The following is a 26,702-nucleotide window of genomic DNA, read 5'->3' as shown; positions in this document are numbered from 1 at the left end:
CTTAATCCCATCATAAGTCGAGGAAGATCTGTACATCTCCATCACTTTTGGCTTATGCAGGCTGGTTCAACCAGGCTACACCAGTGATGGAGAACAGCAAAGTACCTCATCATCTCCACGGCAGCTGGTGACCAGGAACCAGTCCATTCACTTTAGCAGGTGTTCATGGGGCAGTGTTTCAGCCTTCAGTCCTGGGCTGAGATACGCTGAGACTGTGTCAAAAATTTAACCAATTCTAGGGCTTCCCTGGTGGCGCAGTGGTTGAGAGTCCGTCTGCCGATGCAGGGGACGCGGGTTCGTGCCCCGGTCCGGGAGGATCCCACGTGCCGCGGAGGGGCTGGGCCCGTGAGCCATGGCCGCTGGGCCTGCGCGTCCGGAGCCTGTGCTCCGCAGCGGGAGAGGCCGCGGCGGTCGGGCCCGCGTACCACAAAAAAAAAAAAAAAAAAAAAAAATTTAACCAATTCTAAATGACAGGCCCTCCGGAGGACATCAGGCATAATGAGGGAGGTTAAGTATGAAAAAGACGATCGTTGGGACTTAGGGATTGACATGTACACACTGCTATATTTAAAACAGATAACCAACAAGGACCTACTGTATAGCACAGGGGACTCTGCTCAATGTTCTGTAATAACCTACATTAGAAAAGAATTCGAAAAAAAAGATAACATGTATAATTGAATCACTTTGCTGTACACCTGAAACTAATACAACATTGTTAATCAACTATACTCCAATATAAAAGAAAAATTTAAAAAAGAAAAAGACAATCAAAGAGTATAACTTTAGATTCTGGAAGACCCTCACCCTATTTAGTCCTGCACCCTCTTACGAACCATTTCCAGGTTCATCTGTCACAGAGAAAAAAGAATCAAATGTGTTGACTCTTAAACTAGCAACGTATGAACACAACAATAATCACGTGATTAATGCCAATTACAAGAGGAGCCCACTGTAGGGTGAGCTAAACAGAGTGTGTTTCAGTGTCAGATACACACAGTAATCCCAGCACCGGTATTTAACTAGTCCAGTGTCCCTGGGGCAGCTTCTTAACTCCTCTGAGCCTCAGTTTCCTCAAACATAAAATACTAAGAACATCCACCTTATAGAGTTATGATAAGGATTTACCCTAATGAATATGTATATATATATTTTGAATATATATAATTAATATATGTATGCCATATACAGAGTGGCACATTACATATATATATGTGGCACTTATGGAGGCATATTACGTACACGTGTGTGTGTGTGTGTGTATATATATATATATATATATACACACCTTATATGGAGTGGCACATTATATGGCATTTATGAAGGCGTATTCCATATATGCCATATATGGAACATATATATGGACATAGTAAGCACTCAATGGATGACAGGTATGATCAGTTATTATAGAATTAGTTGTGTCATAAAGCATGTTGTAGACCCTGAAATATATCAGTTCAGCAATATGCACAGCACTTTGCAACACGCGGTGCAATCTCCACTGCGAATGTTGTGTTTCATGCTGCATCACTTAGATCCTGAAGACTTTAAAATCATTTGATAGATAAAGAAGATGTGGCACATATATACAATGGAATATTACTCAGCCATAAAAAGAAGTGAAATTGAGTTATTTGTAGTGAGGTGGATGGACCTAGAGTCTGTCATACAGAGTGAAGTCAGTCAGAAAGAGAAAAAAAATACCGTATGCTAACACATATATATGGAATCTTAAAAAAAAAAAAAGTGGTTCTGAAGAACCTAGGGGCAGGACAGGAATAAAGACGCAGACATAGAGAATGGACCTGAGGACACGGGGAGGGGGAAGGGTAAGCTGGGACGAAGTGAGAGAGTGGCATGGACATACATACACTACCAAATGTAAAATAGATAGCTAGTGGGAAGCATCCGCATAGCACAGGGAGATCAGCTCTGTGCTTTGTGACCACCTAGAGGGGTGGGGTAGGGAGGATGGGAGGGAGGCACAAGAGGGAAGAGATAAGGGGATATACGTATACATATAGCTGATTCACTTTGTTATACAGCAGAAACTAACACATTACTATAGAGCAATTATACTGCAATAAAGATGTTAAAAAAATAAAAATAAAATAAAATCATTTGAAGCTGGGGGTTGGCAATTGCTAAAAGAATTCCTTTGGTGAATTATGGCTGCCCCCATTGTGGTATATTAATTCTATGAAGTGTTTCGTGCATGTAATCAACAGTAAGGTACAGCTAATAATAATATTTACTGCAGACAGAGACTTCATATCTCAGCCACTGAATTATATGTTTTCAAATATTATCCCAGGGAAGATAAACACAAGCCTCACCACAGAGGGTGAAGTCATCTACCCAGATAACTTAGGTGTACATGGAGAGTTTGCTGTCAGGTGTGTCTGGCTCCAAATCATCCACCGGCTGGGTTGTATATACGTATGAGCCCAGTTCCTTGACTTCGGGAAGCTTAGGGGCAGGTGATAAGACATGATACTTCTGAACTCATCAGCGCAAAGTACTCTCATGCCAAGATGCCCAGGCAAGGCCCAGGCAGCCAGTATATCGCTCAGAGGAAGTGCAGGTTCCTTTTAAAAGTAATTCCAGGCACCAAACCACAACAGTCAACCTGAAGTTATTTTTTGTTTGTTTTTATTCATAAACCCCAGTATAATTTCTTCTTTTCTGCCTGGATAAATCTTTTCATTTTATTGATTTCACACTTTCAGGGTTTAATTTTTAATTCACATTCCTCTCGCATTTTACAATGAGGATTCGCACTGCTTCTTTGGACTAGCTCAACTTTCTTCCTTGGCCTCTTTGTTTTTCATCCCATGGAGCCAGAATTAATAGTGATGTGAGTTTTAGTTTCCATTTGGGTTCAGGAAATTTAAAACAAGAGATCATTGTTTTCCAATATTTAATTACACAGGCTGTGCCAAAATATACATTTTATTATTATTTTATTTCAATTCTCACAGTTTCTGTTCTCATTGTTTCATTTTAAGAGATAGGTAGTACTTTCAATGAAATAGTCTCTTTTTTTATACTGGTATATCATATTTAAAGAATTTAATTTCCATTTTATTTTTTAATCAAAAACTGCAAATGCCCTTGGAGTTTAGTGTTTTAAGAGTTGTTTAAGCTCCTGATCCATCTTATACTTCATCAGAGTGCTTTCATATCTATTCATTTGTTTGGTTTTCTACACAGTTTTGTGATGTGAGAGAGGTAGTCAATGGATAGCTCTTTTAAACACTGATAAACTGAGGCTGGCCTTTAACTCCTTCTGAAATTACAGTAGAACTTGTGGGGGAAAATGAGTTTGGATACCCGCCAGACTCATTTTTGGAGTGTCTTAGGGATTTGTATTGGCTGCATTTGTGCTCTTCACTCTTTCACTTCAAAGAAAGAATCCTCAGCAAACACAGCAACATGCCCTTACCTGCCCTGAAAATTCTATTTGAGTCAAGAACACAATCTGCCAATAGATGAATCCTCAACAGTCCCTCTCTCTGTTTTTGAGTTCATTTTAAAGTATGTGTGACATAGGTTTATCTGCACTGAATGAGAAAGATGCCCATGATACTCTGTGAAGTGAAAAACAGAAAACTAGGGAACATAATATACCATTGTTTGGGAGCAAAATTTTGGGTCAGATTGCCTTGCTTCACATCTTAACTCTGCAACTGAGGAGCTGTGTGATCCGGCTCAGTCACTTAACCTCTCTGTGCCTCCATTTTCTCATCTGGACATTAAGTAAAAGACTTAACTCACAGGGTTGTTAGGCAGATTAAAAGACTTAATGTGTGTAAACAAAGAGAACAGTGCCTGGCACATAGTGAGTGCTTAAAAAAAACACATATGTATTTTGTAATTACAAGAACACGTTTGGGAAGGACATATCCATTCATCTAACAAATATTTACTCAGTGAACTGTTGCTAGTGGTTACCTCTAGGGCATGGGAATGAGAGAGGCAAGGGCAAGAGGACTGAATTTCTGCTTTATACACTTGCGTATTGTTTGGAAATTTTGCATGTTCATGACAAATCCACTACTAGGATAGAGGTTAGGAATAGACTCGGAGCCAGCACACCTGGCTTACAGTTAGTTGTATGTGGACTCCGGGCAGGTCTTTTAACCACTTGCTATACCAGTTTCTTTAGCTTCAAGTAGAAAGCCTAATAGCCTCCACCTCACATGATTATGATGAGGATTAAATGAGTTAACACATGCACATCACTTAGAAAAGCACCTGGCTCCCTGAAGAACAGATGCTATCACGATAGAAGAAAGGAAACACCGAGAGCAAAACCTGCAGTGTCCTGAGGTCATCATGATGTTTGTCCTCAAAGTCATATAAAAAGAACTTAGAAAGCATGTCCGTGGAAGGACAAAAGAGATCAAAATATAATTGTGGTGTCTTGTTTTCATTTACCTAGTTTCCTATCCTTCCCACAATGCTTGTTTTTAATTTGAAGTATAGTTGATTTACAATGTTGTGTCAGTTTCCCACAATGCTTTTAAATCTCTTAGCCATGCATAAAATTCTTCGCTGAGTATTTAAAGCCATCTTGCTAGGTTTTTTTTTTTTTTCCCCATGACTGGTGGGGTTTTTTCATTTTGTATTCTGTCTCCTTCTCCCCATCCTTCAATGCTTCTTCTTCTTCAGTAGAATTCATTTTGATCTTCAGGACGTTTTACTTTCAAGTTGTTGAGAGAAACAATGATTACTATGTCTTTTTCTTGCCTAATTTGCTTTTATAAAAAAAGATGAATATTTATTAATCATATGTATCAAATATCTATACATTAAACATGTTACCTATGAGGAAACCACTTTATTTTATCACAAAAAAAGACTTGGAAACTTAAAGAAAGGGAGGAAGAAAAGAAAAGAAAAAGTAAGCCTTTGTTTCTGTCCCCAGAGGTTTATAACCTAATAGTAAAATGAAAATTCATATATACACAAAGTAATATTTCAAACATTTAAAAACAAGGAATGGCACAGGTGGCTGCAAGTGCAAGTGGTCATCTCACCATGGCCACCTTGGCATATCCCAGTAAAACAGGAGGGAAGGGGGCAGGGCACAACCTTTAAAAGAATGAAATAGCCCTAGGACATGACAAAAACTGGCTAGAAGCAACTAGGTCCAAGATGGCAGAATATTCAACTTCCAGTGGACCTTCAGCCTCATCACACGCTCCTTGCAATACATTAGCTAAATGACACACCCACCAGCGTCATGACAGTTCTGAGGCTAATCACAAAAGGCCATAAAGTGGGCGGTGGCCCAATTCCTGGAAATCTCCACCCCTTCCCCAAAATAACTGGAATAATCCTCCCACTCATTAGCCTATGAAATTACCCAGCCCATAAAAACTAACCACACCATGTTTCTCCTAAGGCCTCTCACTTTCCAAGATGGCCCACACTCTGTCTGTGGAGTGTGTTTCTCTCTAAATAAATCCACTTCTTACCTATCGCTTTGTCTCTCACTGAATTCTTTCTTCAGTGAGACATCAAGAACATCAAATTCACCAGGACCATATTGGCGAGACAGCCAGGAGAATTCGGTAAGCCTCAGCCTCTTGCCTCCCTTGCGCTCGAGAGGTGCTGCCTTACTTCCAGCCATCTCCATCTCTCTCTCCCTCTCTTTCTTATAGTCTGTGTCATTTTCAGACCTGTTGCCACAAAAATGTGGGCGCAGGACAAGCAGTTAAAAGCCATCAGGGTGCTTGGCGTGGAAAAGAAGTCTCTGTGAGAGGATAAGTGGATTGTGGAACAGACTACAGAGACGCTAGGTCTGTCCACTCCCCTCAAGGCAATTGCCACGCAATGATTTCAGGCTCACAGTTAAAAGCATAACACTGCCCCCTCCCCGCGGCTACTGTCATAGGCTTATTATTGGTCCACCTACACCGAATTATCCTTGTCTCAACTCTGCATCCCTACCTCACTCTTTCCACTCTTATCTCGTGCCTTACTCTGCCGCAAATGGGGAAAAAGAAATCAGCCAGGTACTCTCCAACCTTGCTGGTAGGTCTTTCACTTCCTAATGTTACATATGGGCAGGGCATGTCAGGGAAAGTTTCCAGCCATCGTCACAGGCAACCAGGGACCCGAGCCGTAGGATCTTTGCCATCTGGGTTTGCCTTATCCACCATTTGATTAACTGTTAACAGGTCCAGTTGTGTAAAAATATGAAATCCAGCCTTACTTAGTGTTTGTGCCATGGTTACAGCAGCTGTGATCCCTTCAGGAGCTCCCTCATGCGGTAGGCAGGCTGTGCTCATGACCCCCAGGTATGAGGAGGAGGATGGTCCTGAGCCACGTGGTTGGGACTCAGGGTAGTGGGACCATCTTTCACCTCCCAACCCCCCACCTCCTGGTGTTTGGCTGGCCCCTCCAGGGTCTGCCCTGACCCCACCCTGTTAGGGCAGGGCAGGCAACTCAAGCTTGGTGGGTCACACACATGACCGTGCCCGGGGATACATGCTTGACCCGAATTTGCTGTGCTTGCCTCCCCAGGGTCACGAGATTTGGAGTGTCCTTCCAGGGTCATAGGGCCTTCCATCCCCCTAACTACAGTCACGGTGCCTCCACTTCAGCTGCCATATCCGCCCCTGCACCCAGCCCCACTGCTCACTGGCCAGAGCACATGTGGGAAGAGGGGAGGGTGAGGATGGCACCAAGGCCCCAGGGGTGCCGCCCACAAAAAGAAATGGAAAAGAGAGGGTTTTTTTCCTTTTTCACAAACCACCTCCCTAAAGGGCCAGTGCCTGTTTTCCAAAACTTACCACCTTTGTAGAGAAAAAGGCTGGGACTTAAATAGGTCCTAGAACCATGAGGATGTCCATTCCAGGGCAACATATCCCAGAATACAGCAATTAATCTATAGAATCTATAGAGAAACCTTCAGGAAGGTCACTTATCCTGGGTGCTGCAGATGCCAGGATAGGACACGTGTCCCAGAATGCTGGGGCCAGAAAGACTGCCACGTGGGGAAGTAGCTAACCCACATTGTGGATAAAGTCGACAGGACTAGGGGAATGGGGACACCTGGAACCAGTCCTGTCTTAGCCCCTATGGGACCTCTTAATGCTAGTGCTTCTCTCTGGTACAGGAGCATTCTCTCCCTGAAGGAACAATGGGGAACACCTCCTCCATCCCCAAGGACTCACCCCTCGGGTGCATTTTGAGTCACTGGGACAAATTTTCTCTAGATTCTTTAAAACAAAAAAAGCTCATTTTCTTTTGTGATGAAGTCTGGCCCCAACATAAACTTGAGGACGATGAGGCCTGGCCAGAAAATGGGAGCCTCAACTATAGTGCCATCCTACAGCTAGACATCTTTTGCAAAAGGCAGGGGAAATGGACAGAAGTTCCTTATGTACAGGCTTTTATGGCCCTAAGAGAAAACCTGGAGCTATGCAAGTCCTACGTTAGGGAACCCCGCCAGCTGGGACCCATTCGGGCTACACAAAAGCCCTCTCTAGTGGCACCCAGAAGAACAGGAGCTCCAGACAGAGGACCCAAACCCCAATACTCTTCCACCATCTTCAGTCTCTCCGCTGCCCTACTGTCCTATAAGCCTCTTTATGCTTCCATACCAGAAATGTAGCCAGAGCCTCTTTGCCCCCTTCAGGAAGTAGTAGTGTTCCCGGTGAATTTGAGGTTCTTGATGTCTCATTGCAGACAGAATTCAATGAGAGACAAAGTTATAGGTAAGAAGTGGATTTACCTAGAGAGAGACATACTCCACAGACAGAGTGTGGGCCATCTCAGAAGGCAAGAGGCCTTGGGAGAAACATGGTGTGGTTAGTTTTTATGGGCTGGGTAATTTCATAGGCTAATGAGTGGGAGGATTATTCCAGTTATTTTGGGGAAGGGGTGGAGATTTCCAGGAATTGGGCCACCGCCCACTTTATGGCCTTTTGTGATTAGCCTCAGAACTGTCATGACGCTGGTGGGTGTGTCATTTAGCTAATGTATTGCAAGGAGCGTGTGATGAGGCTGAAGGTCCACTGGAAGTCGAATATTCTGCCGTCTCGGACCTAGTTGGTTCTACCCAGTTTTTGTCATGTCCTATGGCTATGTCATTCTTTTAAAGGTTGTGCCCTGCCCCCTTCCCTCCTGTTTCATTCCCTCCCCCAGAGATTTTACTCCCATATTCTTACGGGAAGCAGAGGGGCGACAGTCCATCTTCTGTGACTGCTTCAGTGCTGAGTAGGGGCATCGACCCTGCCGTCAGGGAGTAAAAAATCTCTGTATGCCTGATCTAGGGGCCCCAGGGGCAGGACAACTCCTTGTTTTAAGTCGGTATGGGCTGGAATCCTCACATAGCCACCTTCTTGATGTGGAACTGTTGTAACTGTTTCCATAGCCTTTCTGTGGATCTTCTTGATGATGAAGTATTTTTTGTAACAGCATCATAGTACGAAATATCTAAAAATGACAAAAGACTTAAGAGGCATGGTTAAACATCTGATTACAGTGTTATTGATAAAGAACCTTGGTTACAGTAACCAGAATTACAAATGATTACATTTAACTTAACATACCAAATAATCCTGGTTAAATATTTTTCTTTGGGATACCTCAGGGCCCCCCTAAAGCATCCCAAAGTTAGCTGGAAATCAAAAGAACTTTAATTAAAATTTGATATTTGGGAAGTTTGTCAAGAAGTTTTAAAACACTTGGTCAAATAAGATCATAGGGCACTGTGAGACAACACATTTCTCAACCAAAGTTACAAGAGATCTCAAAAGCAAATACAAATCACTTAAAGGCAAAGAAACTCACAAAATCTGTTGTCAAAGGCAGCGTTTCAAGAATACTTTGGAGGGAGAAGCCAAATGCAGTCTTGTCCTAGCCCGTTCCCAACAAAATCCATGTACCTGACTAGATGTAATTCAATCTTAGAAAATCCTGATCATGCACAACTCTTTTCTCAGGCTCCACTTTCCACCAACCTTTCATCACTTTCTGTATCCATCACTTTATTTTTCCATCTAGAAACAGCCAGCTCTAAGTCAGACCTACTTCCTTTTCGCTTAATAAAATGCAATTCCATTCCTCATACTTTCTTTACTGAAAACACACATCCTACTTTTCTTAAAAGTTATTTTTTTCCATTTTAAGTTATTTTTCTTGCTAACAAATTTGCCAGATATACAGTAATAAGGTTTTATTTGACCTCTAGTAAACCTAGGTACAACAGAAGTACTATACTTAACATTGATGACTGTAAAGACGTGTCTGTATTAATCAGACCAACAAGCTTAAGCCACCTTTAATACCAGATATCAGTTTAGTATTGAATATTTCCCAGATGACACGAACCTGAAATTCATTTTGGCCAGTTTTATATTTCTGAGTATTTATATAAGCACTTAATTAAGTCAATTAAGTACAGCTCTTTTACTAATTAATTTTGGTAATACCATACATTTAAAACACATATAGAGGGCTTCCCTGGTGGCTCAGTGGTTGAGAGTCCGCCTGCCGATGCAGGGGACACAGGTTCGTGCCCCGGTCCGGGAAGATCCCACATGCCGTGAGCGGCTGGGCCCGTGAGCCATGACCGCTGAGCCTGTGCGTCCGGAGCCTGTGCTCTGCAACGGGAAAGGCCACAAAAGTGAGAGGCCCGCATACCGCAAAACAAAAACAAAAACAAAAAACACATATAGATACATATGAATACACAAACAAACAGAGAGACCTCATAGTTCTCATTTCAAAATTTCAGCCCTGAGTCGGGTACAACGTAAAACCCATCAATTACAAAAGGTTGGGTTCAAATTGGGCTTCTGGCAGATGGAACAAATCAAGGTCACCTGTCTAGATGGCTAAACCCTTTTTACTAATGTTTACAGAAAAGACACTTAGGATTTCTACTTATACTTGACAAGTCTAGTTCTAAATTACTTTACTCCCTTTTGCAAAATTTGCATTTTATGAGGATGGCAGAGATGAGGGTTCCTGAGAAGACCAGGTAGGATTGGAATATTACAGAGAGATTGGCATGGCACCAAAAGCACATATTTAATGAGAGCTCATATTTAATTTGAGATTAGGGGTTGGAGGCCTTGTCAAAACTCTGGTTTTATGGGGTGTTGGTGCCTGGAAGGGAAGTTATTAGTTTCCTTTATGGTGATTTTTATAGGAGTGACGAACTTTGTCTTCCCTGGGATTCCCTGATCCCAGGCCTGCGGATCTATAAGTTTTTCAATTTCTGGGGAAATATTTTGGGTTGGACTGTCTGTGTCTTGTATAATACATAGTCCAGCCAAAAACACTCCTTGGCTTTGGTCTTCAGAGAGAGTAAGAGTTGCCCCCAAGGCTGAGAGAAAATTCCTCCCCAATATTGGGCTGGGGCATTCAGGCATGACAAGAAACTTGTGAGTTATAAGAGTCTTTCCCCAGGTGCCAGGTAGAGGGGTGGCGAAATATTTTAGTTTTGGCTTTCATCTGTCCCCAGTGATAGAGCAGGTTTAGGGGCAAGGGACCTAGCATGAGACATCAGGACAGAGTAAGTGGCTCTCGTGTCCACTAGAAATTGGACAAGCTTATCTGCCACGTCAGTGGTCACCCGTGGTTCCTCCCATGTGATGATGACAGTCTCCTCAGGAGCCTTGGGAGGTCCCGGTCCCATCAGTCAACCACTGTCATGACTGGCGTGGGGGAATTTCCTCACTCCCTTCAGTGCTCGGGGCATTCCCTCTTCCAGTGGCCCATCTTGTTGCAGAGTGGGCATGGCATTTTGGGTGTAGGCTGGGACCTGTTTCCTGTGCATTCCTTGCTCCAGCGTTCAGGACTCCCACAGCTGAGAAAGGCTCCCTTCCTTGGCAGAGGTCTTCTGGGAGTACTTTTGGGGTGATCAGGTGGTGGGTTAGGTCTTGTCATGATGGCTGCCAAAAGCCTGGCTTCCTGTCATTCCTTCCTTAAGTCACGCTGTTCCTTCTTTTCCTCCTCAGCCTGGTCTCTTGCTAAAAATACTGAAGGCTATGTCAATAAGAAGGTTGAGAGGGGTTTGGGACCCCATGGCAAGCTTTTGAAGCTTCCAACGGATGTCAGGGGCTGATTGGCTAATGGAAGTGGGCTGCAAATACAGTTTGTCCCTCGAAAGTATTTGGGTCTACATTCGTATACTTTCTGAGGGCATCTACCAATCGGGCCTGAAATAGGGCTGGATTTTCATCTTGGCCTTGGGTGATCTCTTTAACCTTATCATAGTTAACAGGTTTAATTATGCGTAGTTTCATCCCTTCAGTGAGGCAAAGGATCATGCGATCCCTGCTAGTGATACCAGGCTGGCCTGGTTGATAGTCCCAGTTGGGATCCATTAGAGGTACTGCTGTCACAGGGTTCCTATGTGGTTGGGCAACATGTAGCCTGTGCCCAAATTTGGGCCTTTTCCTCACTGGTGCAGCAGTGGGAAAGGACAGTATTTACATTCTTCCAGGTAAGTCCAAGGAAAGAGTCAGGGCCTGCAATTCTTCACTGAGGCGGTTAGGGTCCTCCGAGAACCTGCCTAAGCAGGTGCAGCACTGGTCAAGGTCAGACAAGGAAAAAGGGGTGTAGACTTTGGTAATTCCCTGAGGCCCACCTACTGAAACAGGAGGGAAGGGGGCAGGGCACAACCTTTAAAAGAATGACATAGCCATAGGACATGACAAAAACTGGGTAGAAGCAACTAGGTCCAAGATGGCGGAATATTCGACTTCCAGTGGACCTCGAGCCTCATCATATGTTCATTGTAATACATTAGCTAAATGACACACCCACCAGCGTCATGACAGTTCTGAGGCTAACCACCAAAGGCCAAAAAGTGGGCAGTGGCCCAATTCCTGGAAATCTCCCCCCCTTCCCCGAAATAATTGGAATAATCCTCCCACTCATTAGCCTATGAAATTACCCAGCCCATAAAAACTAACCACACCGTGTTTCTCCCAAGGCCTCTTGCCTTCTGAGATGGCCCACACTCTGTGTATTGTCTTTAAAAAAAATCCACTTCTTACCTCTCATTTTGTTTCTCACTGAATTCTTTCTGCGATGAGACATCAAGAACCTCAAATTCACTGGGAACACCAGGGACCCCAGTTCTGGGTGTGAGGATGAAGTGGGAGAGGAGGGGTCTCCCACTTATAAAACATCTATTGAGTGATGGCAGTTGTATCAGATGCTTCACCTGTTACCTCACTGAATCTGCTTAACAACCATACGGTATTACTGCTATTACTATTCTGAATTTTCTGGTGTGTGTGGAGACTGAGAGTTTCCGAGCTTTCGTAACTAACCGGAGATGCCACAGCTGGGTGAACAGTGAGCTAGGACTCAAACCCAGGGTACCACCTTGCAGGACTCCTAGTGCCATCAGGGTGCGTGACAAGTGTTAAGAGTATGAGGTCCAGAGTACATTCAAGGGCAACAAAGAGTGATTACAAAATTTGTGTATTACGTGATGCTTGTTTTTCCAGAAAACTCTTGTGTTTGTATTGTGACAACTACCAGATGAACCTTCAAAGAGAGGGTGTGGTTATTTGAGAACCCCTCTCTCTTTCTCTTAGGTGGAAGAGGCTGAAGCCACCCCTGGGCAATGGCCTGGTGATCAAGGGAAGACTCCTCTCTCAGGTTCTTCCAGTCCTGAAAGATGTATTCCACCTAACTCTTTCTTTTCTTGGGTCATTCCCAGCCAAATGCCACCATATCTGAGGTCGCTTTGAGAACCCTAGAGAAGTTTGTCAGCCTTACCTACAGCTGGAGCCCCCAGCCTGTTGCAAATACAATGTGTTTCTTCCTTCCTGCCACCTTTACCTTCTCCAAGCTTATCTCCTTGAGCCCTTATGAGTTCTCCTGTCCAAAGTATAACAGTGTTAATCTCAGTAATGCTGGGGTGGAGACAATCGTTCTGGGTCTACTCTGGGAAGGAAATTGCGCTAGATGTCGGAGGAAGGAGTTGAGTAGCAGAAGATGGAATCTTTGGTGTAGTGAGGGAGACAAGTTGAAATGCTGTGGGCTCGGATGGGAGGATGTGCAGGGCGTGCAGGACTGCTGGGCGGTGGACTTTGAATAGTCTGTGTACTCCCTTCGGAATGCTGTGTTCTCCTTTTACTGGCATGGCAGCCTGGAGTTATATTCCTCAAACTCACAAAATAGCCTCGCCTTTCTCCTTCTATTGCAGTGATTTTGTTCAGTTGATGGTGTCTCCAGGTGGTTCCTAGACAGCAAGAACTCTGTCTTCCACATAAGGCCTGCAGTAAGCACTCAGACACATTGACTACCTGAAATAATGATGGAAGAGCCAAATAAATGAATGTCAGATTCATCCTCAGGGGGAGTGGGGAGAGTGTGATTTCCAGAGAAATTAAATGTGAGCTGATTCTGGAAGAGACTTAGAGTATGCCAGGTATGTGAGTGCCAGGACGTTTTCCAGTTTCTCCTGGCAAATGGAATGTTGCAACATTTTCTGAATCTCTACTCTCTTTCTTTATAGTAGAGTTTCTCAACTTCAGCACTATTGACCTCTTGGGCTGGATAATTCTCTATTGTAGGGGCTTGTCTGGTGCATTGTAGGATGTTTATCAGCATCCCTGGCGTCTACACACCAGATGCCAGTAGCACGTTCTCCCCAAATTGTGACAAGAAATGTCCGCAGACATTGCCAGATGGAGACACAGTCACCTTGGGTTGAGACCTCAACCCGACAAGTGTTTTATACTCAACAAATGTCAGCTCTTGTTAGCCTTGAAAAGCGCCAATCTATAAAATCAAACAGTCATAGAAAATTATTCAATTAGTCTTACCATTTTTGAGAAACTGTCATGGACCCGTCAGACTATACTGAGTGTTTTCTACACATTCTATCCAATCCTCAAGTATGATAATCCTCATTTTATAGTTGAGGAAGCAGGATCAGAGGACTCAGATAATGTGCCCACGTGGCAGAATCAGTATGTTTCTGACCCTAATGCATCGTGGCAGGGCTTGTTACACTGTTTTCTACGTGTCTCCCACTTACTTCTACTTTCTTTGCAAACAGACAGTCTTCTGTACATGTGTGAATTGGGCAGGACACATGTAGGCTGAAGTTTAAAAGGAAATCACATGTATGGACTATGGTCAGATACAAAAATAAATACTCTGATAAATATGGACCTTGAAAAATATCATAGCTACTCTAACTTAAAGTAATCACAAGAAGTCAAAATCAAGCCAGAAGAACTTTCTTCCCAGATGTCCTTACAGTATGTAAATGGAGATGTAAGAAATATTTAGCCCAAATGACTGTTTTCATTAAAAAGATTTCCAATCAGAATTATTTCTACAATTATGTTAGCTCTAATAACATTACAAAAGCACGGTCTTCAAAATATTAATAAATAACAATGAATTTGCAGAATGTTGAAACCGTACTGAACGTACCTTAGGTCGTAAAGGTTTGCGTAGAACAGAATTCAGCTGCACTCTGTCCCTCTTTTTTCCTCAGAAAAGGACTGCAGGGGGAGTGCATGGACTCCTGTGGGCAAAGTGGGCTTACAGATATTTATTTATTTATTTTAAAATTTATTTATTTTTACTTTTGGCTGTGTTGGGTCTTCGTTGTTACGGCGGGCTTTCTCTAGTTGCGGCGAGCAGGGGCTACCCTTTGTTGCGGTGCACGGGCTTCTCATTGCGGTGGCTTCTCTTGTTGCGGAGCACGGGCTCTAGGCATGTGGGCTCAGTAGTTGTGGCACGTGGGCTCAGTAGCTGTGGCTCGCAGGCTCTAGAGCGCAAGCTCAGTAGTTGTAGCGCCCATGCTTAGTTGTTCCGTGGCATGTGGGGTCTTCCCGGACCAGGGCTCGAACCCATGTCCCCTGCATTGGCAGGCGGATACTTAACCACTGCGCCACCAGGGAAGCCCCCAGATATTTTAAAAGAACTGCTTCACCTCTGTTTTTCATTTCTTGTCATTTCTCTAGAAATTCTAATAACAAAGGCTTGAGAGTGCTGAAGCAGATAATCATTAGTCCCATTTAGGCTTTTGTTTTTAAGGTAAAAACCATGTTATTTCAGTAGCAACTGCTATGCCTAGGCAGTGCTGATGTAAGTGCTTTTCCAAGCAGCCTTCATTTTTGTTGTCAAACTGAATAAAACATATGAAAGGCGGCAACCAAGGGAGGCAGCACGATGCATCCACTTTTTGAAAACAAGCTTTGTCCTTTTTAAATGGAATTCTGTTCCAGTTTTGGCTTCTGGGATGTTCTGTTTTGCACCAGGAGTGACTGCACCATATTAGGGCACATCTGTCCTCCCTGCGGCTTGAAATGAATAACACGAGCTGAGTTCACAAAGTTTGATTCTGCCTGTGCGCATCTGAAAAGGTTGGATGCCCTTTAAAGACATGTTTGATTGCCGAGCGTGTGTTGACCCTGTTTGATATCCTTCACGGACTGCATGACTGAACTAAGCTGAAGTTTCCCCATCACCAGCCTGGGGAAACGGGCGGCTCTTTGGCGCCTGCTGGAGAGGTTGTTCTCCGAGTCCGCTCTGCCACCTAGTGGTCGGCGGTGGCATTTCCTGTGCCCGACCAAGGTAGTTTCGGGGAAAGTCATTTTAGCTGTTGCATACTGTGATGAATTATGACAGAAAACAGAGACACTCTTAGCAAAGAACGCAGTCCAAGAGAGACCCGAAACAAGCCCTGCAACATGATGCATACCAGATTTCGAATATGGAAGAAGCACTAAATAATAGGTCTTAGAAAAAAGCATGATTGTGAGTTGCAAGATATTTTTCCTTTTTTTCCCTGAGCCTTCATGATTAAAATAATAATAATAATAGAGGTAGAAGTGATTTAGACAAAGGCTTCAGATTTATATTGGCCTTTTAGGACTCTCTAAGAACTTTCACATGTATTTTCATATCAGATATTTAAACATTTTTTTAAGTTATCTATATATTTTACAGATTTATAATCCCAGAAAAATTTTATTCCATAACTAGGGGGAAGGGAGTTAATTTCTCATGAGTGTCCTTCGCTTTCCTCTAAACTTAGTACTCTCAAATTGTTCTTTCGTATTTTCTCCTTCACTTACTCCTTTTAAATTTTAAAAAGATGTCAAACTATCAACTGCAGTGGTTTTCAAACATTGTTGAATGTGACCCACAGTACAAAAGACACTTTACATCATGACTATATATTGAATGTGTGGGTGTGGGTGTGCACATGCGCTAATCAGAACTTTTATGAAACAGTACTGTTATCATTATGTGGTTCGTGTTCTGCTGTGTCCCATTCACTTCTGTTTATTTCCTTTTCTTTTTTATTCTCATGCTGGCCCACTAATTGGCTCCTGACTTACATTTTGAAAAACTAAGTGAATCAATTCTGTTGGTGCTGCTAGATGGAATGAAGTGAAAACGGTCTGGAAATCTATATATACTCAGAGATGAAATCAAGAACCATCCTATATGTACAGAGTTGTAATTAACCCACATGGAAGGATGACCCTCCTCCCAGAATCCAGGAGGGCTCTGGAAGGTGCTTGTCTCGCCCACCGGCAGGATCATGTTCAGTTTTGAGCTCCTTGCCTGGGGGCTGGGCCTGCACCACTTCAGTAGCAACGCCCTGACTGTCCCAGGGACCCCACAGCCCCCAGCTCCCAGCCTGGACAGGAACCTGCTGTAAATCCCAGAGCGGATCTAGAGCCACACACACACACACACACACCCCACTTGTGCTCCTATGTGATAACCCCGTTTGCCCTTATGCAGGCTGCATTCCTAGAACTCCTGCCTGGGACCACTTACAAAGTACTAAGGTCAGCAGGCTTACAGGCCTCTCTGTTCCCACCACCTGTTTCTTCCTGAGCATTAAAAAGCAATGTTTCCCTTAGCTCTCCTCACCAACATAAGTCAATTCAATGAGCACTAACCATGAACTCCCTTGACTCAAAATATACTAACTGTACAGCATAGAGGCTGTTGAGTCAGGATGAGGAAAAGAGCATGGAGCATAGACGTGACGTCCCTTTCTCGGAAAAAGCACCTTAAACAGAATACATTTAGTCCAGGTTTATCGTTGTTTCATCTCGGTCTCAACTAGAACCCCTGATTCTTAGGAAGTCACATATTACTTACGGAAGGATAGCTGTACAGGAAGAAAGGCGTTGGGTGACTATCATGTCTAATAAGAACTTTTAGATATTCTGTGTTGAAGTCCTTATGAACTTTTGATCAGGTTCTAATGATGTCCTACTGTGTACTAACAAGACATCAATTGTCAAGCCTCCAGAATGGGAAGATCCTTTTTATGAGATGAATATGGCACAGTGGCATGGAGCCCAGAGAAAAGGTGATGGAAAATGTCTCAGGTACAGGGACCTGAGTGAAGGTTGGGGGAGGGAGATCTTTCTTATTTGCCTAATGTTTAGGCCACTGCACCATGCCTTAATGCTCAAAGATCAATGTGTTTGCAGCTCAAAAGACTTTATCTCAAAGCTCTGTCTCTACTAGAGTATTTAAAGACCAATTGACTGTATATACATGGATTTATTTCTGGTTACATTAGTCTCTATTTAGGCCAGGAAAGACATATCTTGTTTTATTGCACTTAGCTTTACTGCTCTTCACAGATAATTGCATTTTTAACAAATTGAAAGTTTGTAGCAACCCTGCATCAAGCAAGTCTATCAGTGCCATTTTTCCAACAGCATTATTTTTTAATTAAAGTATGTACATTGTTTTTTCAGGCATAGTGCTAATGCACACAGTATCTGAAACTTTTAAGTGATATTAGATAGTGAATTAGTGTTGAATTATAAAAAGAACAATGGCTACCGGTAAGTATGCCAGAGATTTCAGGTCAAAGATCACCTAACAATCTGTGGTTCACAGGTTTTCTGATATGAATCAACATACCCCTAGACACCAGAAACACCAGGACAGGTATTTAATCAACCCATTATAGAAAGCTGGTCCTAAGTGTAGGTGTCTTTCCTCAATTCTGGTTTCTTTTATATTCTGTATTCCAACAAAGCACGATTGGACTGGAATATTGTATAACGTGCATTGCCCTCACGATTCACAGAAATGAACTGAAAGAGAGAATTGATCTCCGGCTTATTTCTAAAATTCCTACTTATATTCTTCACTGTTATCGGTCAACTGGGCAAAATAAGTTGGTATTAATTTGTACAAACATAATGTGTTATTTGCAGTGAACAATGTGACATTTCCTTAAAAACTACGTGCTTTTTAAAATTATGTTATCCATGTCCTGTATCTCATCTAAGGTGTAAGTCCTTGGAAGGCAGAGTCTGGACTTATTGAATTCAGCGGCACCAATCTTAACGACCTAAAGCTAGTAGTGGTTCAGTGAGAAGTGCTGATGTAGCTGATGACAGTTATGTTAATAAGGACCCTTTCAGGTGCAGATGACAGTAACCTTTCTCAGGTAGCCCAGGCAGCAAAGGAAATGGTTGGCTTACATAACTGGCAAGTTCAAAGAGGCAGAGTTGACTTCAGGAATGGCTAGATCTAGGTTTGAGAGCCCATGATGATCATACTGTCTCTATTCCCCCACATTCCCTCCCATCTCTCTCCTTCCCCCATATCCCTTGCTTGCTTGAAGCAAGCAAACACAGATTTTTCCATGTGGGTATAAATAGAGTCACCAGCACCCAGGAATCCCAAGGCACAGAGAATTACGCTCTCTCTTTCCAACATCCATGTCAATTCCCCATATTTACTCTTACTGCTCCTCTTTTTTTTTTTTTTTTTTTTTTTTTTGCGGTACGCGGGCCTCTCACTGTTGTGGCCTCTCCCGTTGCGGAGCACAGGCTCCGGATGCGCAGGCTCAGCGGCCATGGCTCACGGGCCCAGCCGCTCCGCGGCATGTGGGATCTTCCCGGAGCGGGACACGAACCCGCGTCCCCTGCATCGGCAGGCGGACTCTCAACCACTGCGCCACCAGGGAAGCCCAATACATTACTTTTTCTAACTGTGTGTTAAAGAGATAATATAATGGAAAGTGATTTATGCGTATTTCCCCCCTTGCTCCAGGTTGCTGTTGCTTCTTCCAGTGAGGCTTACGTGGCTGGAATTGCCTTAAAGTTGCTTATGTTTGACGCCTGGGTTAGGAAAATGCCCAGGTGGATAAAATGCAAATGAATAAGATCAATTTCTCACGTAGTGTGATGATCAAGCTATGCTGGATGAGTATCATATATGCAGCTACTCTTTTTCCCCTACTTTTCAAAGAAAGAGAAGGAAGGAAGATCTTGTTTGATGACAACATCATGCGGAAGTATATGTGGTCTGTATTTAGAAAGGTGGAAGTTGTGGAGAAAAAGCACAATGTTTAGTGCATGTCACCAGCTAATCGTGCTGCCTACCTTGAACAGATCGATCTCTGCCTGCCCTGTGCTGTTCACCTTTATTTAATTTACCTATTTTTATCGAAATAAAGTTGACAACTCCTCAGCTTTAAAATAAGGGGATGAACAGATGTGCTGGACTCTCCCAGGTTCGCCTCTAATATAGGTCCTATTATCCAGTAATAGGAGGAGTGCTACTTTTAAAGGATGCAATGCAAAGGACAAATCAAATGAAGGCAGAAATGGTCCTGACTCCGTCTTTTCTCTTTTCTCCCCAGACTATGTCAGAGAGTCACCATGACCTTGCACAATAACAATACAACCTCACCTTTGTTTCCGAACATCAGCTCTTCCTGGATTCACGGCCCTTCCGATGCAGGGCTGCCCCCAGGAACGGTTACTCATTTTGGCAGCTACAACATTTCTCGGGCAGCTGGGAATTCCTCCTCTCCAAATGGCACCACCAGTGACCCTCTGGGAGGTCATACCATCTGGCAGGTGGTCTTCATTGCATTCTTAACGGGCGTCCTGGCCTTGGTGACCATCATCGGCAACATCCTGGTGATAGTGGCATTCAAGGTCAACAAGCAACTGAAGACCGTCAACAACTACTTCCTCTTAAGTCTGGCCTGTGCCGACCTGATTATTGGGGTCATTTCAATGAATCTGTTTACTACCTACATCATCATGAACCGATGGGCTTTAGGGAACTTGGCCTGTGACCTCTGGCTTTCCATTGACTACGTGGCTAGCAATGCCTCCGTCATGAATCTTCTGGTCATTAGCTTTGACAGGTACTTTTCCATCACGAGGCCGCTCACGTACCGAGCCAAACGAACAACAAAGCGAGCTGGTGTGATGATAGGTCTGGCTTGGGTCATCTCCTTCATCCTTTGGGCTCCTGCCATCTTGTTCTGGCAATACTTTGTTGGGAAGAGAACTGTGCCTCCAGGGGAGTGTTTCATCCAGTTCCTCAGTGAGCCCACCATCACCTTCGGCACGGCCATCGCCGCCTTTTATATGCCTGTCACCATCATGACTATTTTATACTGGAGGATCTATAAGGAAACTGAAAAACGTACCAAAGAGCTTGCTGGGCTGCAGGCCTCTGGGACAGAGGCAGAGGCAGAGAACTTTGTCCATCCCACAGGTAGTTCTCGAAGCTGCAGCAGCTATGAGCTTCAACAGCAAAGCATGAAACGCTCAGCCAGGAGGAAGTACGGACGCTGCCACTTCTGGTTCACAACGAAGAGCTGGAAGCCCAGTGCCGAGCAGATTGACCAAGACCACAGCAGCAGCGACAGCTGGAATAACAACGACGCTGCTGCCTCCCTGGAAAATTCCGCTTCCTCCGACGAGGAGGACATGGGCTCGGAGACAAGAGCCATCTACTCCATCGTGCTCAAGCTTCCGGGTCACAGCACCATCCTCAGCTCCACCAAGTTACCCTCGTCAGACAACCTGCAGGTGCCGGAGGAGGAGCTGGGGGCAGTGGACTTAGAGACGAAAGCCAGCAAACTCCAGGCCCAAAAGAGCATGGACGACGGAGGCAGTTTTCAGAAAAGCTTCTCCAAGCTTCCCATCCAGTTGGAGTCAGCCGTGGACACGGCCAAGGCCTCTGATGTCAACTCCTCAGTGGGCAAGGCCACGGCCACTCTGCCTCTGTCCTTTAAGGAAGCTACTCTGGCCAAGAGGTTTGCTCTGAAGACCAGAAGCCAGATCACTAAGCGGAAACGGATGTCCCTCGTCAAGGAGAAGAAGGCGGCCCAGACCCTCAGCGCCATCTTGCTTGCCTTCATTATCACCTGGACCCCCTACAACATTATGGTTCTGGTGAACACCTTTTGTGACAGCTGCATCCCCAAAACCTATTGGAATCTGGGCTATTGGCTGTGCTACATCAACAGCACCGTGAACCCCGTGTGCTATGCCCTGTGCAACAAAACATTCAGAACCACTTTCAAGATGCTACTGTTGTGCCAGTGTGACAAAAGGAAGCGGCGCAAGCAGCAGTACCAGCAAAGACAGTCAGTCATTTTCCACAAACGGGCGCCCGAGCAGGCCTTGTAGGATGAGGTGTGTTGTCAGTAGCAGTCACCAAACGCACACATCAACCCACAGACCTTAGGAGGGAGTGAGGCGAGGGCGGGGGGTGATTTCTGGCTCTGATAAAAAATGTCTTTATCACCCAGATGTGAAAGAAGCTGCCTGTTTACCGATCCATTAAATAAATCCATTTTCATATCAAAAGTCAAATACCAATTCAGCCAAAAATAAATAAATAAGCATATTACTGGATATGAAGAAATTTATTCTGAAATAGACTTTGTTTTTTCTTAAAGAGAAAGAAATAATTGTTTCATAGCAATTATATACCCAAATTGGTCTGCCTGGGCCTTTTCATTCCCATTAGCTCTGGAATCTCGGTGAGGATAACTAGCTGGCCCAGTTGCCCTGTCCTCCCCAAGGGTCCCCAAAGTGTCGATCCACATCCCACGTGGAACACGTCAGGCTAGTGAATCCGTGGTTCTGAAATTCTTTCGTACGTTGCAAAGCCTCACCTTCTCATCCCTGTAGAGCTCCCCGTCTTCTCGTTGGTGTGTCGTTGAACTCTATTTGTGGACTTGATTCTTGATTCTTGCAAAGTACTGTTTTGTGCAGTTCAAGTTTCGTACAAATAAAAGATGCATAAGTGTATATGTATATATATGTGTGTGCGTGTGTGTGTGTGAATTCCACGCACACACACACAGTGTATATAATACAGTGGGAATCACTGAACCGGCAAATTATTCCGGCAATATATTCTTTCAGTACTCTGACGTTTCTCTCGGATCCTAACACAACGTAAAAGTGAACTTAAACCCCGTGTAGTGTTTTGGAGACCAGGGCTGTTTTCCCGGAGACTATGCGGCAGGGAACAGCCAGGCCCTCTGGGCAGGTCTGTGTGGAGCGGTCAGCCTGGTGAGTCAGATGAGCACCAAGGTTCGACCAGACTCTGAGTAAGCTGTTACCTCTGTGGACACCCTCAACAGAGCTAAATCGAATGGGGGCCCCTCTGAGCTCTAAGAATGAACCACATCCGCATGTCTGAATTTAATGGTCCAAATCTGAATGTTTCCAAACAAAACCTTTGCTATCTTACCTGCTTGAAACTCAGTAATAGTGACACGTTTGAATGGCATACACAGCATTACGTGGAGCAAAGCAGAAGAGACCTTCTGAGGGGCAAAGAAGAACACGAGATTCGATTTCTTGCTACTTGACATATTTAAATGAAAAAGGGCTTACACCTTTTGTCACTTAGCTGGGGCCAGTGCTTTCTGCTGTTCATTGCGCAACCTTTACCCAGGAATGGGTGGGGTTCGTGAAGTCATAAGTCCTCTGAAGAAAGTATTACACCTTGAAAAGTATTGCTTCAAATTGATTTCCCTAGTACATTTCTAAAAAGTGATTTTGTATTCTCTTCTGAATTGGCCCAAACGCTAACTGTTCTATTTGGGGGAGGGGAGGGCTGCTGCTGTAGCCGTCGTCTGTGTTGCTGCTGTAGGTGTCAGGGTTCTTTTTTTTTCCTTTTGTGGGCTGTGTGGGGAGTGGGAGGGGTGGGAGGTGGGGGGCTGAGGAGAAATCTTCCCTCTGTACAGGGTCTCCGTGGTGTGAACCCGGAGCCAGGGTAGAAGCTGCTTTTGTGTTCAGTGTGAGCTGGTGTTTACAGCAGATGTTGACAACAGTGGAAGTGTACTCAGTGGTGTCTGTGTTTCTGAACTATTTAATTTTGTGTTCTGTTTATATGAAGATGTATTTATGCATATTTCACCGAGTCCTATTTAATGTTGATAAATATTACTCTTTAGTATTCAGCAGGTGGTGTCCCTTGAAAGTGATTCTTTAAGGTCCACTTGAGCAATGGGTAGGGTATATCGAGCTTTCTTGTGGCTAAGAAGAGGAAAAAGTCATCCTGTTGGTGCCAGGAGGTACCTAACTCTTTCTAGGTAATCAAAAGTCAACTTTAACTTCAACATAATGGTTTAATACCGTTCTAGTTAAACCTGATGGGAACCGGTCAAAGCAACCCTCCACCAGTGTATTTGAAATCACATGACAAGGGCAAAAAAAAGGCAAATCGGCATAATTGAAAGAATTATTTTTTTGGCCCACGTTCGACCAAAGAATAAGAAAAAACAGAGACTATTTTCTAACATGTATAGCAAACTACAGAATGTTATGTTATTAACCTGTGAAATGTCTAGTGAGCAAGTGCATCTATATTTTATTACTCACGTTGGCCTGGCACTAATAAATTTGTGAATGCTGATTCAAGTCTCCCTGTACATCAGTAATTCCCATTCTCTTTGAATCTCCTATCTTGCCTCCCTCTCAAAAGACTGTTTCCTGTATTTAAAAAGAAATAGAATTAAACTTAAGAAATGAAGAAACGTAAGCTTTAGCAGAACTGTGAAGGTTAATAACAACTCTACTTAAATATGATTATCTCCTCATCCTTGTCCTTTATATGATGCTGAGAATGGAAGAAAAGAAAGACGTCTAAGACGTCAGCTCTTCTGTTACTGGTTTAATTATCGAATTATTTTTAAATCTCTTGTGAATGAAAACTGCTTTTAAATACTGTCTACTGACTCTGTTTATAGAAATGTATGTCCAACTCTTAGGTCATTTTCAGAAAAAGAAAATAAGAAAAACAGATTCTTTTGAGTTTGGAAAATTTAGGAGTGTAATCAAAGATGTAGTGAAGTGTTTAAAACCAGACATAGCTACTCATGCATTTCTCAAAGGACTTGTCACTAGAAAAGGTATTCAGCATTTACATAAGATCATCCCCCCAGACGGAAATCAAATTGTTTTCAATCCATATGAATGAGGTTTGCAGAGCTTTCATGATTATCCACTTTAATTGAGAGTAAAATAATCAAACCTAAATAAACTACACGTGAAGAAAGCACCCCCAACACACACACACACACACACACGCACACACGTGTGCACGCGCGCACCCCCGACCCTGTTCTCCCATTCTCTATTCTCCAGGGTCTACCAGATGGATAAGAGAAGTGAGCTTTCTGGTCCTGTATTCCCCTTGGCTCTGCTCTCTTTTATCCATCACCTATCTGTAGTCTTTCTGCTGGTTCACCATATTACCCTGAATCATCCTTGACTTCAAATCTAGCCTTGAGTCTCCAGATAAGTTCCATTTCTATTTACTCTTTCACATATAATAGTTCTAGACTCTCACAGAAAAAAAAAAAAAAAAGAAAGCATAAGAAGCTGCAGGGGCTAAAGATCTAGAAGGTATAGCAGCTTTCTCTGTCCACCCCTCTGTGTGCAGATGGGCAAGTTCATTGCTCTGGAGAAGGATGAGAGCCCTTTGTGCATCACTTGTGAGAAGGGGGAGGGCACAGCTCTGATGCAGAGTTAGCTGCCTCGGGTCAATCTCAGGAAGGAAAAGGGTGCCAAGGCACAGGCACAGTGGAGAAGCCTGATGGAGACAACACGAGACGGAGGCAGAGCCTCCGGATCATTCTGGGTGCTCCATACTTATCCGAGTAGAGACGATTCCCAGATGGGGACGTATGGCTGAGAAACTGGACAGTACATCCCAGGAGCTTCAGAGGACAAGTGAAGGTATCACAAAGAAGCTCTAACTTAGCATAAGGAGCCCTGAGCTTTTGGCCCAGTTCTGTCACCAGGTAATTACATGGCCTCTGCCACGCGTGCCATTTACCCTTAAACTCAATGGGTTGTCTCCATACACTCTTACTCATTAACAACATGAAAGCATCTCAATTTGCCTTCTAATAGCAAACAGGTGAAATAGAGTCAGGGCGGTAGGTAAATAACTACCATGATGAATGTAAATGCTCTAACTGAAGAACACTTGAAAAATTCTGATTTTATGTATCCCTCAGAGTTATTTACTTCTATTTCAGTGCAATGATCTCTAAGGAACTCTCACAGTTTGTTGGTAAACCTGGAATTTTATTTCAAATACCGCTTTATTCCAGGATGATCACCTAAGGCCTGACAACCTTACAAGTAGAGCTGCTGGGTAGCGGGTGTTTGGTTTCTCGGTGGTATTTCTCGAAATGGACTGAAACTGTATAGAATACAGCACCCAAAATGCTGGTCCTTTCTTCAGCCTGACAGCCCTACTTGTACCACCTCCTCTAAAACCATATTTTTTCTCATATATGTCACGCGTGACAAGCTTGGCACAGCCGTACAAACGCCACCCCATCGTCGGATGCAGGTCAATTTTACTCCTTGCCTTTATGGACCTAGGTTATGCTGTCTCTCTTGGTGTTTTCATGCCTCTGTTTTGTAGGAATTCCGCCTCTACTGGGACTCATGCTGTGAGAATAAATATTCCAGCCCTAAGAGGTTGGCTCCAGGGACAGAAGCCCAGGGCTCTTGAGAGCTAGGAATATTCCATTTTATTTTTCTGGCTTTAGTGTCACTGCCTGAGAAAGGAGGCTCGTGTTGAGATAATAAAGATGAAAAAAGAAAAACAAGTTCCCAAAGTGACTGTGTTCAACATAAGTTTGGAACTGCATAATATTTTGTCACCAGGCTCCAAGATGGACAAGGGTTAGACTTGTTAACTGGACACACATTACATTCACAGCTTCACACACACAGATAGACAGTGCACTCGGACATGTGGAAGCGGACACCCAAGCACTTTAGCACAATGTTAGGACTGTGGTCACTCTGGTAGAACCGGGAAGACTCAGCACAGAATTCAGACCCTACAGTTCTTGGCCTGGGCTGGGAACTCCCCAAATAATCCCCCAGATCCAGGGCAGCTCTCATCTGAGTTACACAAGACGTTCTATACGAACGGGAAATGGAAAAGGAGGCTATACTCTCAGCTGCAAAGAAGTATTAATAACACTTCCCTCACCCAAATAATCTTATCTTAAGCTTAAAAGATTATCCTCAGAATATAAAGCTTTATTTTTGTTCTTTCTTGAAGTCCAAAATACTTAATCATTCTCGCAATTTACATACCAAACCCCGAACTATTTTTATCCTAGATTCTGTGATTTCCTTAATGATAGAAAGCAGGTCTTCCTCATCCTGTGGCTGGCACATTATCTGTCAAACAGTAGACATTCAATAAATGCTGTTGAATGTTTAATAAACTCCTTATAATTAATATAGCAAATATTTATCAGAATTATGTGTACGTCAATGCCCCACACTTCGACTGTAGCCGGAGGGCATTGAGCTGGGAAAGTAAATTAAGGGAAAAATGGTTCATTGATATGATGGTTTCCTAATAAAGTATTACTAAGCAACAAGGAGAAATATTTTAATAGA

The 26,702-nt window shown here is 43.6% G+C and overlaps 1 protein-coding gene across 1 annotated transcript in view; it reads left to right on the top strand.

Moving 5' to 3' along the window:
• The window catches only part of CHRM3 (cholinergic receptor muscarinic 3), a 244,956-nt gene extending 223,485 nt beyond the window's left edge, over positions 1-21,471 (top strand). The window contains exon 2 of the mRNA XM_065894135.1: positions 19,643-21,471. Within this exon, the coding sequence (XP_065750207.1) occupies positions 19,662-21,434 (1,773 nt within the window). The 5' untranslated portion in view covers positions 19,643-19,661 and the 3' untranslated portion in view covers positions 21,435-21,471. The remainder of the gene's footprint in view (positions 1-19,642) is intronic.
• The last annotated feature ends 5,231 nt before the right edge of the window (positions 21,472-26,702 follow it).

The sequence above is a fragment of the Phocoena phocoena genome, chromosome 16, assembly GCF_963924675.1.
Source record: "Phocoena phocoena chromosome 16, mPhoPho1.1, whole genome shotgun sequence".
Taxonomy (NCBI): Eukaryota; Metazoa; Chordata; class Mammalia; order Artiodactyla; family Phocoenidae; genus Phocoena; species Phocoena phocoena.
The sequence above is the reverse complement of the archived record's forward strand: the minus strand, read 5'-3'. Positions and strand labels throughout refer to the sequence as shown.